The sequence below is a fragment of the Tenebrio molitor genome, chromosome 4 (assembly GCF_963966145.1).
Source record: "Tenebrio molitor chromosome 4, icTenMoli1.1, whole genome shotgun sequence".
NCBI classification, from domain to species: domain Eukaryota; kingdom Metazoa; phylum Arthropoda; class Insecta; order Coleoptera; family Tenebrionidae; genus Tenebrio; species Tenebrio molitor.
Genome location: NC_091049.1, coordinates 23150101 through 23165758, shown reverse-complemented (window position 1 = coordinate 23165758; position 15658 = coordinate 23150101). Strand labels below are relative to the sequence as shown.

General features: G+C 37.4%; 2 protein-coding genes across 2 annotated transcripts; one reads left to right on the top strand and one right to left on the bottom strand.

Moving 5' to 3' along the window:
• Nucleotides 1-4010: 4010 nt before the first annotated feature.
• Nucleotides 4011-4886, top strand: LOC138128041 (zinc finger SWIM domain-containing protein 7-like). The gene is made up of 2 exons (XM_069044240.1): nt 4011-4405; nt 4453-4886. The coding sequence occupies exons 1-2, from the start codon at nt 4324-4326 to the stop codon at nt 4806-4808; spliced, it is 438 nt and encodes a 145-aa protein (XP_068900341.1). The 5' UTR covers nt 4011-4323; the 3' UTR covers nt 4809-4886.
• Nucleotides 4842-14920, bottom strand: Lnk (SH2B adapter-like protein Lnk). Its single transcript, XM_069044239.1, has 7 exons — nt 14434-14920; nt 14125-14383; nt 13928-14073; nt 8800-8993; nt 8561-8736; nt 6405-6698; nt 4842-5523 (listed from the first exon to the last, which is right to left on the bottom strand). Exons 1-7 carry the CDS (start codon nt 14757-14759, stop codon nt 5428-5430), a joined length of 1491 nt encoding a protein of 496 aa, XP_068900340.1. The 5' UTR covers nt 14760-14920; the 3' UTR covers nt 4842-5427.
• Between the last annotated feature and the right edge of the window lie 738 nt (nt 14921-15658).

Genomic DNA, 15658 nt, shown 5'->3' with positions numbered 1-15658 from the left:
ACAGTTTTAAAGTAATTTCAAACGACTAATGCCATAAAATTGCTGTTGCAAATCCAAATTGGTTTTTTGCAACTTGAGTCAACTTTAAGTCCGTCAACGTCAAATTTAAATAACGCGCCAAATTATAAGACTTGCGCACAAGTATGGAATGGCCTGGGTCATTTAGCCTCTCGTGCTATGGAATGGCTCACTAAGAAATTTGGCAACACAGCCAGTGTCCTGGCCTGTTAAAATAGAGACCGCCTTGATTATGGCCAATACGTAAACCACGACCTGCTGTATTATTACCGGCCTGTTCAAAAGTGTAATTTGAGTGATCCCCGCAGAGCGCTAGTGTACGGGCGCTTTTTGGGGATATTATTCATCTTAAGTTTTTGTCACCGAGAGTTTTTCTCGTTCAAATGACATTCGAATTTAAAATCAAAAACACAAAAATACAATTGTATTCAGTATTGTTTTAGAAAGAAAATATGAACTTACTGTGCTCAATCTTAACTCTAAAATCATGTCTAAACCTATTTTTCCGCATTTTTATTCTTCAGAAGCGCCCGTACTGTGGCGCCCTCATCGGCGAAAATTGGCTCTTTCTCGGAAACATTTTCGCAATGCTTTTTTAATGAAATGAACAGGCCGGTTATTATACAGCAGGTCCTGACGTAAACATTTGTTTTCCCTATTTCGTTAGTTCAAAAATTGTCACCAGAGGTCAGCCACTTCGCTGATTTTCTCCAATATTTTTAGTTTTTACCATATATTGTAATGATTTGAATACATTACTTTTTCCGCCAAATATTTGAACCTGCGCAAAACGGTAACAAATGTGGTCGTGATCGTCATCGAATCGGAGGAGCCCTACGTTGTGTCTTTCTTTTGGCGGAAAAAGGTTCGGAATGCAAACGATGAGGGTTCCAGTTGGAAGAGTGCCGCAAATAAAACACACATGTGAGGGACGCAAAATACCTTTTATTAAAAATGCCTGTAATAACTTTGATGAAAAAGAAATTGAAACTAATACAAAGGACAGAAATTAAGTTTAACGAGGTACAAGAAATTAACTAGTTGAGTACATCACAAAGATAAATGACAAGATGAATGCAACACTATTTAAATAACAGAAAAACGGGCACATGACAGACAAAATGACAGTCAAAGCGTGCAAGACAAGTAAACAAATTATGGTGCAGTTATTACAGACAGGGACGGATGAAAAACCCTCTTCAAAAACCGTATCCCAGGTATTACTCATATTTTACAATTCGATTAGTGACAAAAACAATGGTTATTTGCAACTACGCGGTCAAGGTACGCCAACGGGAGCTTAGAGCTGGAGGTAACAAACTTTCGGCCGCGAGGGGACTCAGAAGAATAATCTGAATCATCTTGAAATTAAGCGACGTTTATAGATATTCGGGGTATTAATGAACGTCAGACTATTTCACCGACCAAGCAAGAGTGACAGAGCGTTTCGGGGTCGTACGATTAGCATTCCTAGACCGCAACCGCAAAGACCTAGGTCCGCCGTCCCCAACCAACCGTTTCCGGACAAAACCCCGAAGTCTCTATAACCGTCGACGGAAGCTTCACGAAAACATCCCGACGCCGCTCCCGCAAAGACTAAGGTCCGCCCCCGCTAACGGTTTTTAAATAACCGTAGCTTCCACAGAAATTTACTAAACAACCCCACGACTTCCTGATTGTCACCTAGCTCCCACAGGGGCGCACTTACAACATTTTACTTTAACTTTTCCGAAACCTAGCAACAACACGAAGGAAAAAAAAAACGAGTTTAATTCTATCCAACAAAGCGTAACATTAAACGATGAGAAAATCCAGCAAAACAAAGCGCAACATTAAACAATGATAAAATAAGCAAACAAAACGCAACATTAAACAAGGATAACATAAACAAAACAAAACGCAGCATTAAACAATGAGGAAATAAACGAGAACAAAATGCGAAGTTAAATAAAGATAAAATAAGAGCGCTTTAAAAAGGAATACCATACTCGCTGGCAATACTAAACAAAAATATGGCGGGTCGAGTGCCGTTAGAAAATGTTAGTGAAAGAAAAACAAAATGGACGCACGCGGTCCGGACGACGGCTACTAATTTCCGAAATTACAAGATTGCAAAAAAAAAAAATGAACCTCCCGGGAGAAACTTAGGGATAACGCTCAAAACTAACAAATGGGCGCTTCTTAAAGAAACAGCATGCAACAAAATGAAATCTACAACATACCCTTACCACGTGGTCCTGGACCCAAAAACAAAAACAACGGACAACGAACGTGAGATAAATAATTACCCGTGTGGAATCAAAAAAAGAAACTGCCGGATTCTTCCGAGGACACAAAATATCTACTCGGGACGGTAGTGTAATTGGTTCGGATTTAACTTACAAATTTGAGAAACTTGGATCGCTCTTCGCAAGGTGTGTTCGTTTCGAAAAAAACTAAACAAAGTGCCCCACCCCTTTCGACCGCCCGCGCGAGCCCGTTTCCTCCCCCCTATATTTCCGCTCGCAGTTCCTAGCCTAGCCGCTAGTACCTTCACATTTGGCGCGCTGTTGTGGCGGTACCGGAAATTTAAATTTAAATTTTAAACTGGGTCACTACAATATTTAATACTCCTATATTGCGTGTTCTGTTAGAATCTAATGGCTTGCCCGTTTAGGGATAAAGGGAGACAAAACATACATTTTGCTGCACCGTTGTAAAAGAAATTATTTTTGCGCTTGCGCTACCATGACACCACGGCGATTTGAAACTCATGACGTCTAAGTATGTATGTCAATTTTTGTGATTAAAGTATAAAATGACTAGCAACCTTGTCATAAAAATCAATGCAGATGTAATAAACAGTACTCAACTTGAAATTATTTTTATTTAAAAAAAAAGTACGGTAACAATAATTGATTTATAATGACAATTCAACTCGCATTCTCTCGACCAATCAGATTTACGAAATTGATCAGTACGGACCAATCACGTTTGTTTTAAAAAAATTGCCGCGGAAATTTTCACTAGTGAGAATTGCCGCCGGAAATTTTCACTAGTGAAAATTGCCACCAAAAATTTCCAACAAAATGTTTCCACTAGGATATTTTATTTTCTACTTTATTGAATTTTTCAATCTTCGCTCAGTGAATTGTCATGCTGAATACAAACTCGCGGGTACGAAATTGCCGGAAATTTTCTCCTCAGACCACTCGTATTTGTTTCTTAAGACAATTTTCACTTGTTCGCTTCGCTCACTCGTGAAAATTGTCGCCGAAACAAATACTCGTATCTGAGATCGAAAATTTCCGGCAATTTCGTACCCACTCGTTGTATTACTAGTGAAAATATTAATTTTTGACTTTTTGACTCTAGGGACTTAAAGTGACACTTCTTGACCCTAGGGACAAAAAGAAACAAAAAAGTGTCATTTTAAGTTATTTTTGACACATTATCCACTTCTTCAGAGAATCCGCAGACTTTAAACCACGCTTCGTTTTTTGATCATTGGGAAACCTTCAAACCTTCGACAATAATTAAGAATAATTAATCCTTTGTTAATTGCAAAAATATTTTCAACTTCAACTCAATATTTCTGGATTCAATCGTTAATTTAACAAAAATAAATAAAAATCTCATCACCGCACTTTTCACCTAAAAAATGATAGTAACAGCGACAAAACTGACAGTTCACATGAAAGCGGCAAAAATGTAATAACATGGGCATGGCCTACTTCGACTACAATCATTTAGAATATTTAACACTATGGTCGAAAAGACTTTATATAATTTAACGAAAGTGACACTTGTCAACTGGCAGTTTTCACTTTTCAGGACAGACGCTACGCTTCTGATTGGTTCACAATCAGCGCAAACGCATCAGACATAATATATACTACGGTGCAGCAACATATAGTTGTTTCGTTTTGATTTCTTAAGTTTTGCCGCTCCAGCCGCAATATAGGAGTGTTCGTGGAGGGAGAAAAGACTGGAGATGGCACTAATTCAAATACGTGTACCGGCCCGCGAAAACTACAGAGTCATAAAAGGTTTCTGAATATAGACGCTAGGCCAATCGCTTCCTTCGCCTTCCTTCCAGGCGCATTGTGCTTCTTTATCTAGCGCATTGTGGACTGGGTCATAAAAGGTTGTTGCACGTGCTTTTAGAGGGTACGGATTTTTAACATGGGAAGCATAGGAAATGCCATCTCCAGTCTTTTCTCCCTCCACGGGAGTGTTAAATATATGGTTTTTACGTTGATTTCCACGTAAACATAACCTCACATTTGCATAATTTGTTAAACTAGTGATTAATCTGACAGTAAAATGTTGAGAACCACGATTATACCTCAGTTAGGTTTTGATTTATTAAAAGAAGCCGAACAATTGTACACAGACAAACAAAAAAGTACGCAGACCTCTTTCTGAATCCTAACCTTAAAATTGACTTTTCAGTACCGAACGAAGCCCTCCTACAACTACATGCCGTTTTCGGCAACGTATTATCATTAGCTGCTGAACTACTCGAATCTTGCAAAATCACCAAATATGAAACAGCCGACAAGTGTAGAAAAGTGTACAAGATCGGCAGCAATTTGGAAAGATACACCATCTACGACAGTATCAATTTTTGTCAGTGCCAAAGCTTCCAAAACCAAGTTCTAACAGATCAAATTAACTTAACATGCAAGCACGTCCTCGCACTCAAACTCAACCAGATCACGAAAAGCGTTAGAGTTGTGAGCGAGACCGTCACGGATTCACAATTTGTAGAATTTTTGAACGAGCAGCTCAGCTGCATCGACGAGTAGTTAAGGACCAGGGTATAAATCAAACAAGTCGTGTTGTAATTAATACCTGTATAACATATATTACAATTCTTAAATTAATTATTATTACACTTTTGTACACATACCTAAGTAGTGATGGCAAGAGGAAATTACAATTTAACTATCATCAAAACATCTATTGTCGTTATTTGATTGAAGTGTCTCTTCAATTGACGTGGCGATTGTGTCTCAATGCGGTTCGCTAGTAATAGCATTAAAATAAATTGATTTGCAAGGCGAAGCGGAGGCAAATATAGTTGCTCGATGAGACACAACTACCACCAACAGTCGCAAAAACCACGAGGGGGATTCGGACAAATCAAGTGGGTGATAGAATGACATTTCAGCGAAAACGGAGAGTAATACTGGAGTAGGAACTGTCCACGACACACATAAACCAGCTTTTACCAGTTGCACTGATCAGACGCGAGTACTGAGCAAAACACATGGACAACGCTACATGTAGTTATAAGAAGTCGATACATACAGGGTGTTTACAGTACTGTTGATATGTTTACAGTCTGGAATGTGATCGGATTTTGGAAGTGTGTCCGAGTGAAACACCCTGTATCGACGGTGAAAAACAATCGATTACCTCCGATTACACGAAACTGTATTGGTTTTCGACAGCTCTCGCTTCGGAAATCTGTTCCAGAGTTGTTTCCTGAGTCCGAACACTTCCGTTATGAGTTTGAACCTAAAAAGTGAAAAACCAATGAAAAAAGAGAAGGATTTCGACAGTCGTGTTAACCTTCATTTTTGACGTTGTTTGTCTAGCAGTGTGCATTTTATTCATATTTTACCTCTGTGTGTACGTCGTACGGCCAAAAAGTTCTCGAGGCGTATTCACATTTCCCTTATCTATTCGGACGCCAACTTTTTGCCCACACCCCGTAAGTTTGACTGAAGCCAGGATGAAAATAAAACAATCGTTCCAGTTACTCACTTTATATTTATAATTTGTACTTAAAATTACTACGAATATACCTTTTTTTTTATTAAATTAAAAAGAGGAATATAAGTTTGTTAAAAACTCAAGTTAAAAATAATAACTACCAGCAAACTGAATTTACACATCGCTAAATTTAAAACTACTGGAGGGTCTATTAAATATAAAATAAATACTTAAAATTAGGAAAATGTACATCTAAATATCTTTCGATTGCACTGGGATATTTACAAATAAAAATAAAATAACCATCGGCAAAATAAAAAAGTTTAAGTAGAAATGAATGGTCAGATACTGAATCGCACGAGTATTCTGTTGAAATTACTGCGAAAGTAGTTTACAATCTCGGACGTCATGTACGATGAGGTCGGGGCTCGCCGGCCGAAAACTTTGTCGACGAGCCTCGTTCGAGTTACACACAACGAAAGCCAGCTAAAGCACACATAAATCACGCAAAGTATATACACAACAGAAAAAAAAATCAAAAAAAACTTTAATATCACTATGTACAGTAGGTTGACGAGTGGACCGCCCAACTCGTGAATCTACCTGGTGGAAACTAAACATCGAGCACAAAACAAACAAAAAAAAAAGTGAACACATAACTCCAACATGATTTTTTATCTCACTTGTCTGGTTTCTGGTATAGGTGGTACCCTTCGTTCGTGGACGCCGTTGGTGGACGAGACTTGGGTCTGGTTGGCGGCGGTGCCTCCGCGACCCATCGACCCTTGCAGCTGCCCTCTGGCGTTCGGATTGACGACGAAGTCGGTCAGGGTGACGTCCGAATTGCCGCCGCTCTCCAACGGGATCGGCTGTTGGCGGAAGTGTTCCAGCATTTCGTAGATCGACTGGAACCAGAAGTGTTGGACGCGGCACTGGCCCTGGTCGTTGATCGTCATGCGAAGGTGTTTGGCCCGACCCTGACAAGAACAAAACAGAATTATGGTCAAAATCGAAGCTAAAACCTGGTCGCTAATCAGTCGCAAGATTTGACTTTAGTTTTTAAAAACATTAAAAAAGCAGGGATTTTAGTTTAAAAAACCTTTTTACAAATATGTTCATTCTGTCTGTTCACTAAATTCGTTTTGTTTTGGCGTTTATTTTGACATTTCATTTTCGTCATGCCAAAGTCAGGAACGCCAACCATGTAAAACTAAATTGCAGTAATTGCACTATTGGTTCAAAACGCGAATTTCTATTACAGCACCCAAAATGAGTTTTTCTGATATCCGTTTAAATTTACTGAGTTTTCATTCGCCCACATTGTCTAAAAACAGTGAATTCCATACCCACGCACGAAGATCGAAACAGGAATTTTTAATAAAAGATTTTAGGGTGGTAGCACTGAGTGTCAATGAATGTGGAATTTTTGTACAGTAATTTTCTAAGTGTGAAATATTGATGTTAGGCAAATTTGTATCCTTTATCGCAAGCTGTACATTTTGTATGGCAGAAATGGAATCATTAGAGGGGGTTCCGGTTATCAGGATTACAACAGCGGATGGGGTAACGGCGAAGAGCCCCACTGGAGTCCTCATAGGTCGACAACTCTCATGGACAACTGGCAACGGGTTAGGAATAACAGCGAGGACGACCACAGGTTTGAATGTTTGACGAATTGATTGTGGTGTCACTGTCGCTTTTTGGATCCTTTATGTTGCCAATGGAAGACAAATAAATTCCCCATCCGGTAATATTTTAACAAAAATTATTAAAATGATTTTTTTTTAAATCAGGTGAAAAAGTGTTACCAAGTTGGTATGAGGAATTGGAGTAGCAAATAGTGTATTTCACAATGTAGGTTGGCAGCGTCGAACCGTTCAAGGTCATCGGCGCTGTCATTGCGCATAACTGTCGTTTGCGTAGAAAAATTAACGCACAAAATTTGAAAAGAGCGGTTCGCGAAAAAAGGTACTGGGCAGCCCCTCACAGTGTGAAAAAATGGCCCTGATTCGGTACTACGAAGAGTTGAAATGAAATGTGACAAACCTGAATTGAGTAAGATGACCACGTTCGACATTTTAATTACTTAGTCAGACATAACCTCAATATTGACATGGGGAAACTCTTAGAATACAGAGTTGGTCGGTAAGTACAGGTTTTTATAAAGTTTTGACACTGTACAGCTGATTAAAAAAAAAGACAATGGGCCGTATCACGACACCGTTCTTATTAAATTTAATCAAGACTCTAATTACCTTGAAGATGAATTCATCTCTTTCTGGCAGGTTATAATTGCATAAATCTGCATCGTTTTATGTTTACTTTAATCACGGCAACTTTAATAAGGGTGTCGTGATACGGCCCAATATCTTTCGCTTTAGAAACATTGTCGGCCGAAAAAGTTTTGCGTCTTACACGACCGGAAAATGTTTTGACAGTTGACAGTTTGTGAATGAATGAATGAATTAAGAAATGATGCACTAGCGCTTCTCAGAAATTCCCTACTCCCGAAATCTCACCTTAAACCCCCTTGTTTTTAGGCAACCCAGTAATCACATCAATTGACCTTTAGAATAGTATGATTACGCTATATGTTCGAAGTGTCAATTTCACAACCAAATACGATGCAAAAACATTTATAACAATCCCGTATTGCTGTACGATAACCAATGTTTATTATTTTTTCTTATCTCGTTCTAAATGGAGTTATTACACCGTTATAAAACAGAAGTCGATTTGAGAAGATATCACGCCTTTTCAGTTAAATTACTTTTTGGGCGTGTAGAATACATGCGTCAGTAATACATAATTATTTCGTTTAAAAAACGAAAATTCTCACCTGGAAGTTGAAGGTCAGAACGAACTCCCCCGTCCGTGTCTCGCTCTGTCGCACCAAGAACAACCCGTGCCCTCTGACGCCGTCGTGAAGAACCAGATTCGTCGCCTCCGACCTACCTAGCGTACCGTGAAACCAGAATTCCTTCTTCAACGTCTGACCGATGTCAGTCTCCATTGCTGCAAATTAAAAACGAGAGAAACGTTTCGTTGACAACACCGGTAAGTACACGTTGACATTACCATCTCCACTGGACGGACACATGTCGAAGTTGCTACTGGAAGACAGTCGATCGCCCACTCTGCCGGAAACGTGTCGAGGGGGCAGTTCCGGGGCGTCCGAGTGGTACTCGCGGGTACCGCCGTGATCTCCTGCGACGTTGTCACCGTAGCCGGCGCCCGACCTTATGCAGTACTTGATGGTGGCCAGCCACGACCTGCGAGAAAAAGATTATTCTTATTGCACTCCGAGTTTAATTTAAAGATTGTTGAATGTGAAAAAAAATTGTATTATCCCTCAAACGACAACATGGGGTCATATGTGACCCCGTACATTAAATTCGAGTTATAGTTGCTATCTAATTTAAATTTTTGTATTTTAAATAAAGTTATTTTTTGTTATTAACACATTTGGCAAATGGGGTCTTAAATGACCCGTGTGGTAATAGTTGTCTCAAACATTATATATTGTCGCCTGATCGTTAAATTTACATTATCTTCATGTTGCGCTTAATGGACTAAAATTAAAGCCTACCCTAATGCTGTTGATAAAAGATAATAAAACAATAACACTTCAATTTCATTATTTTAACCGCAATTGAGAGGTATTTTAACACTCGTCATTTGAGAAGTCTCAATAACACTAGTTTCACGAGATTTTGGCGATTTGAAAAAAATGATAAAATTAAGCTGCCCAATCGAGATTAATTCTGAACCAGCAACAAATGCAAAAATAGAACAATTCTTTTTATGAAAATGAGAGTTGCAAAACCAAATGTACATAAGTAAAATATTAATATGTAATGTTTATCTACAAGAGAACGTGCTGTATATGTATCGTGTTATCAAGAAAATTTGTAATCGAGTTATCCTTGGAAATGTCGGTGACATAACTGCACTGGTTATTGTCAAATAAAATTTAAAAAACGAAAGAAAAAATTGCTTTTAAATAAGGTTTTATTAAGAATAAGTGAATTTGCAAAAAAAAAAATACTACGAGGTCATTTATATTACATATTAAATTGTAGCAAGTATGTATTGCATAAATGACACCTAGAAAACAGGAATGCGAGAAAGTAAGGTTAGGATGTTGTTGGCTGACGTTTCATGAAAACATTTCGTACAACGAAATGCCTACCAAGGATCCGACGAAAAATTTTAATTAACGTCGAGAAATAAATTGTAGAGTTTCTACATATCTGTTGAACACATCATGTGCATTAAATTTTTAGCAACTAGACTTAATTGTAGTAAAGTCTTGAAATGACGTAAAGTTAGATGCTGTAATTAAGCGTATTAATAAAGAAGACATGCGGTTCATGTCCAAGGCTGACTCGATTGCAAATTTTCTTGATCACACGATATAAGAAAACAGTCCTGAAGAATTCCAGATGTTTTAGGAACTACTTTTTACCGACAATTTATCAGGAGAGATATAACAAAATTGACAAATTACATATGTCGAAATTTAAAATCAATAAAGTTTGCACAAAACAAAGAATTATCCGATGCGTCATTTGCAAGGGATCTTAAATTACGTTAGGAATAAGTTTTTTACTTTATACGATTATTTTTATACAGTGTGAGCGTAAAGTCTGGAACTGATTCAACTAATCGAAAATGTCTTATTTATTAAAAGTGCATCTTTGCAGATAACTGTCATTTTTCCATCGCTTTCTATTTTCATACTATTACGACATGAGCATTTTTTTACAATGTCATGCAATATTTTTGCTCGATAGAAATACTATTTCCAAAACCGGAAGTGGAATATTTTTCCCGGTTGGTCATGGCAACCAGTGCGGAAATGAAAATAATTCGAGTAGATTATCAAGTTGCTGTGATATAGCGTAGGTAACATTCATGTGTCACAATTATTTTGAAATGTCATCATTCATTTTTAATTATAAAGTAGTAATAAACGAATGAGAAAATCACACTAGTGCGAAAATGAGCTTCATCTAATACTCGTTACGTAATATACAATTTTTATAAAAATAGCGCATAAAAGTTAAATTTGACGAAAGCGATAACATGTGGTGATATCAACGTGGTTTTATATCCAACAATGCAGAGAAAATAAACAGAAGTTGTGACAGGTGACCAGGTTTTTATTTAGGTAAGTGCAAAAATGCGCATATTTTCAAAACAGTCAATCTGACTTGCACCAAAATTAATAAGCATTAAGTCCTTTCTAAAACAAATGTTTTCCACAAAGAAACTTTCCAGTCGGTGCTTTTTTGCAGAAGTAATCGTGAACGAAAGAAAATACCTAAAATGGCGTATATTTTCAAAACCACTGGTCCAATTGGTACCAAAATTAATAAGCCTGGAGATCTAATCGGTGCATTTTTGCGCAGCGCAAGTTCTCGTGAACTAAAGAAAATAACAAATAGACAGACATACATAGACGTACGCGCAGCCGGCATGCGAAAAATCACTTTTCTTTGCGTTTTCAACATAAAACAATCACAATTTGATCTCATCTCGGACCTGACTTTTCGAATCCCTCACTACCATTTCCTAACGGAACATGGAAGTATGAAATTCATGACATTCGTTCACTCCACTTTCGCTCGTTTTTCGCTCACTGGTTTTCAATCACTCGTAAATTTTTCCAATTCTTTCTGATAACGTAATTTTGATTTTTCAGGCAACATTTGGTACAGTTCGAGACACGGAATTTCGGGCATCATTGTCAATATACCGCCAAAAATGTAAAATAGGCTTTACATTATTAACCTCAATTTTACAGTTTGCGACGATTTTGATTGACATGCGATTGACGTGAACAGAAAATAAATTTCAAAATTTGGCTTTTGAATGTCACGTTGACAATAAAGAGTGATTTACATCGCAATTTTTTGAAGTGACAGAAAAATGATGCCCGAAATTCCGTGTCCCTAACTGTACCTCGCGGCACTTGCTTCTTCCAGGACATCATCAGGAACTCTTCATGATCCATTTCCACAATTTCCACAACGTACACACAACCACTTTATTGATGTTACAGAATTTTGTTTATTTTGTAATTAATTTTTTTCCATAGCAACAGATCCGTCCAAAAATGTGATTACGTTTTATTTAAAATTTTGGATACAAAGTTACAGACTCACTTTCTACGGAGGTATCGAACAAAACCAAATACAGCACTCGAGAATAAGGCCGCTTTCGTTCACTTGAATTGCATCGTCCATTCAATTCCGCTTCGTGGACGAACACGCAATTCGCGTGAACGAAAGCTTTGCCTTCCTTACTCTTACTGTAAAAAACTATTTCCATCAAAGTTCTAGGTCGTCGAAGACCACAAACGAATGGTTTGTTTAAATCAACAAATTGGAAGTCACTTCCGTTTCCAACTACCAATTAAATTCAATCCCACACAAAATATGGTGCATCGCATTTATTTTCACATAACAATTATTGTTGTCATTTATTGTATTAATTTCTGGTTATAACATCATTTCTACAATTATAAAATTTGAAACTTTAATCATCGGAAACGTCAACAAACAAAAACAGTGATTTCCGGTTAATTGGGGCGCCGGATAGTTGAAATAACAATTTGTTTTGACCAAATCTTCAAAAACAAATACATACAAAAAACAATTTTTTGGTGTCAGTTATTAAATGCACAGGTTTTTTCATTCATTTGCGTTCATAAAATATGTGATTTTTAAAACGGTCCAGAAACGTTAAAAAAAGTGCCACAGTGGTTCATTTTTTCACGCATTTGCCTTAGCCGTAGCGTGTCATTTTTAACGTAATTATAAAATTTTTCATTCGTATATTATGATACATATGTTGTCAAATTAAATTTAAACTTACGGGCGCCAAAAAAACTGTGCAATTAATAACAGACGCCAAAAATTTTTTGTATGCAGCTCGTTAGTAAAGTATATTTTTTTTTACTCGGCGGATTTGCGCACTCGCTTCGCTCGTGCGGCAAATTTTCCTTCTCGTAAAAAACGATTGCTTTACTCACTTGTTACATAAATAACTATTTATTTTTTTGTTAAAAACTCCAGTGAGAACGCAAAAACACTTTTAGAACTTTGTGACTCAACATATTATTTCAAAAAATTGTGTTGGTCTCAAAATCACTCCAATCCACAATCGTACTTCGAAATTATATTCCCAATTCGTCAATTTAAAATCAATAAAAAGCACTAAACAGACCTTTTGTTTACACGTTTTAACCGCGGTCGATTTGCAAATTTCCTTTTTAAGTATTTCAAAAACAATACAATAGAATATAATAGAAAAGTTGAGGCTTAAAGCAAATAATCAATTAACAATGCTGTTGGTCGTAATTACAAGCTGCGCATAGGTCACGCTGTGGTCGACTTTGGATCGCTGTAGTTATTTATTTATGTACTTTTCTCAAGGTTCATCCAACAATGTTGATAAAACTATGTAATATGTAACATTTTTCTTTGTTTAGTAATCTAGCAAATTTAGGTCGATACTGTTATTGACCCATTCAAAAAAGTCCGTTGACACTATTTTTGTCCAACTAACAAAACAAATAAAACTCGTTAATTGGCGTTTTTTTACCGACACGTGAGACAAAAATCGACGTAAAAAACTGGAAATAACTGGTGGCGGGAAACAGTTTCTTTGTGAGAAAAAACGAAAATATTTTGATGGAATTTGATAAAATGCATAAAATGGAGCACAATCTACCTAATAAACTTGTCCCGTGCCGCAGGCGCTAGATTAAGAGAGATAGCGGTTCAGCATCGCCGACGCCAAATATTTACAAATGTATGAATTTCGATCCGAAAATAAAACGAATAAATAAATTTATTCGTTATCGACTTTTTATACAAATTGGAAGAATCGCGCTCACCATTGCTAATTCCGTTATTTACCAATCCCGTACCTGAGCGTCAGCACAATAAATTTTACGATATTTAAAGAACATTACATTTAGTTTGGATTTTTCAACTTTCAAATTAGTGCTCAACTACCATATTGTTTTCATCCGGTTGTGTAATTAATTGAATCATAAGATAATTACGTGATTTTCTTATTACTCATCAATTTCTCAAAAAACAAGTAATTCAGTGCAAATGTAAAAAGAAAACAAGTTACAAACGTATTAATTTTGATTTTGAAAAAATTAGGATTTAGCCCCCCTCTTACTTACCGCATGTCATCAGTGTCATGTGCCTCTATGACAAATTCTAGACTATTGTTGGCCTTAAGAACAAACGTATTTTCATGGTCGGGCATCTCTAGTGCTGTGGTTTCACGCGCTTCCGTAATCAGAGCACAAAAAACCCCACTCCTTGGCTGTAACCCCCAAGATTATAAATGCAACAGATTACAAAAATGCTGACTCACTTTGGTGCTCTTTGGTGGTGAATAAAACTCCAGCATGTACCCGCCCACCGCCTTAACGAGAGCCAGGCGACACTTCTCCCATTTTGGCGGCCCCCCCGGCTGATCCAGACTCTCGGGAGTGGAATAATTGACGATGCCCTCCTTCCGGCACTCCACCACGATTTTGGCTAGTTTGGTTTTGTTGTGAGCTAGGTCCATCTCGTCCGAGTGTTGCTTGTGGAACAAGTCCTTCCCCTTTCTCAACATTTTGAAGCTTAACCTGCAACCATGGTGGTGGGGTTGTGGAACGGGCGCAATTTTACGACTTACCTCCTGAAAAACGGCTTGTGGTGCATTTTGGGCGAGCCCTCCTCGTTTTCGGAGGTGTCATCGTCGAGTCGCGAAGCCCCGTTTACGACTTTGTTGCTCTGCGTCTTACGTTTGTTGAAGTCGGTCTCGAAATGTTCGGTGAACGCCTCGATGAATTTCTTGAGGAAATCTTTGTACGTTATTGTCGCTTTGGCCGTCTCCGAGAGGTTGAGCGACATGAACTGCATGCAGCTTTTCGAAAAATCTTGGGCTGCGATACTGGCATGTCTTTCGCAAAATTCCATCCACGAATGATCGGGCGATGGGGACTCCAACGCGGCCGCCATTTACTGATTCAAAAGGTTCACTTCAAACTCGGCGATTCACATTATATTATCTATTTGTGTTGTTTAATCTATTTAATATTATTGTTTTGACGTTGAGCGGGTAGATTTTTTACAGGTTGACGCTAATGCAACTTTGACATTTGCGGCAAGGCTGGCCAACACACCGGACAGCCAACACGAAATTCACCAAATCATTGTTTACAGTTTAACTGGCACTTTGTTTGGATTTTAAAATTTAAAAGCCACAAATTAGCGCAAACACCAGATGCTTGCGGCCAAAAATGATATCCCAATAAAATTTATTAACAACAGAATTTGATTTGAGAAGTTCTTAAGCACAGAAGCGGACTAGCCTTAACTGCAATTCGGGGCCCAACTCGGAACATTTTCGACTTGTTCAGGGCAATTATCTATTAATAGAATACATATTCTTAGAACGATACGAGTATCTTTCTTTTTTCTTACATTATAAAAAATAATCTATAATTATATCACCCCGATCCAGAATACAAAATTCAAAATTTTTTTTGTAGGTACTTATGTAGTCTTTATTTCTGCAAAGACATGATGTAATTTACTATACTGCTGATCTCTAACTAATCATGATTATTAAATTAATTATTAAAACCACTTCAACAAATTTGAAAGAATATTATCATCAGATGTTATCTTGGTGATTCTAATGAACGCCAAATTTCTTGGAAAAACATTTTTGTGCAGAATTTGATCGATAAATCTTCTTGTTCCATTCTGTGAAGCATTTCATTGATTTTTTTTTAGCTATACATAGTTATTAAACATAATTATTCTGATATTACCTCATCACAAAATAAATAAATTACTTACTATTAATAGGTAGGTAGGTTCTGCAAAGTGGTTAAATGTGTGCTTAGACAAAA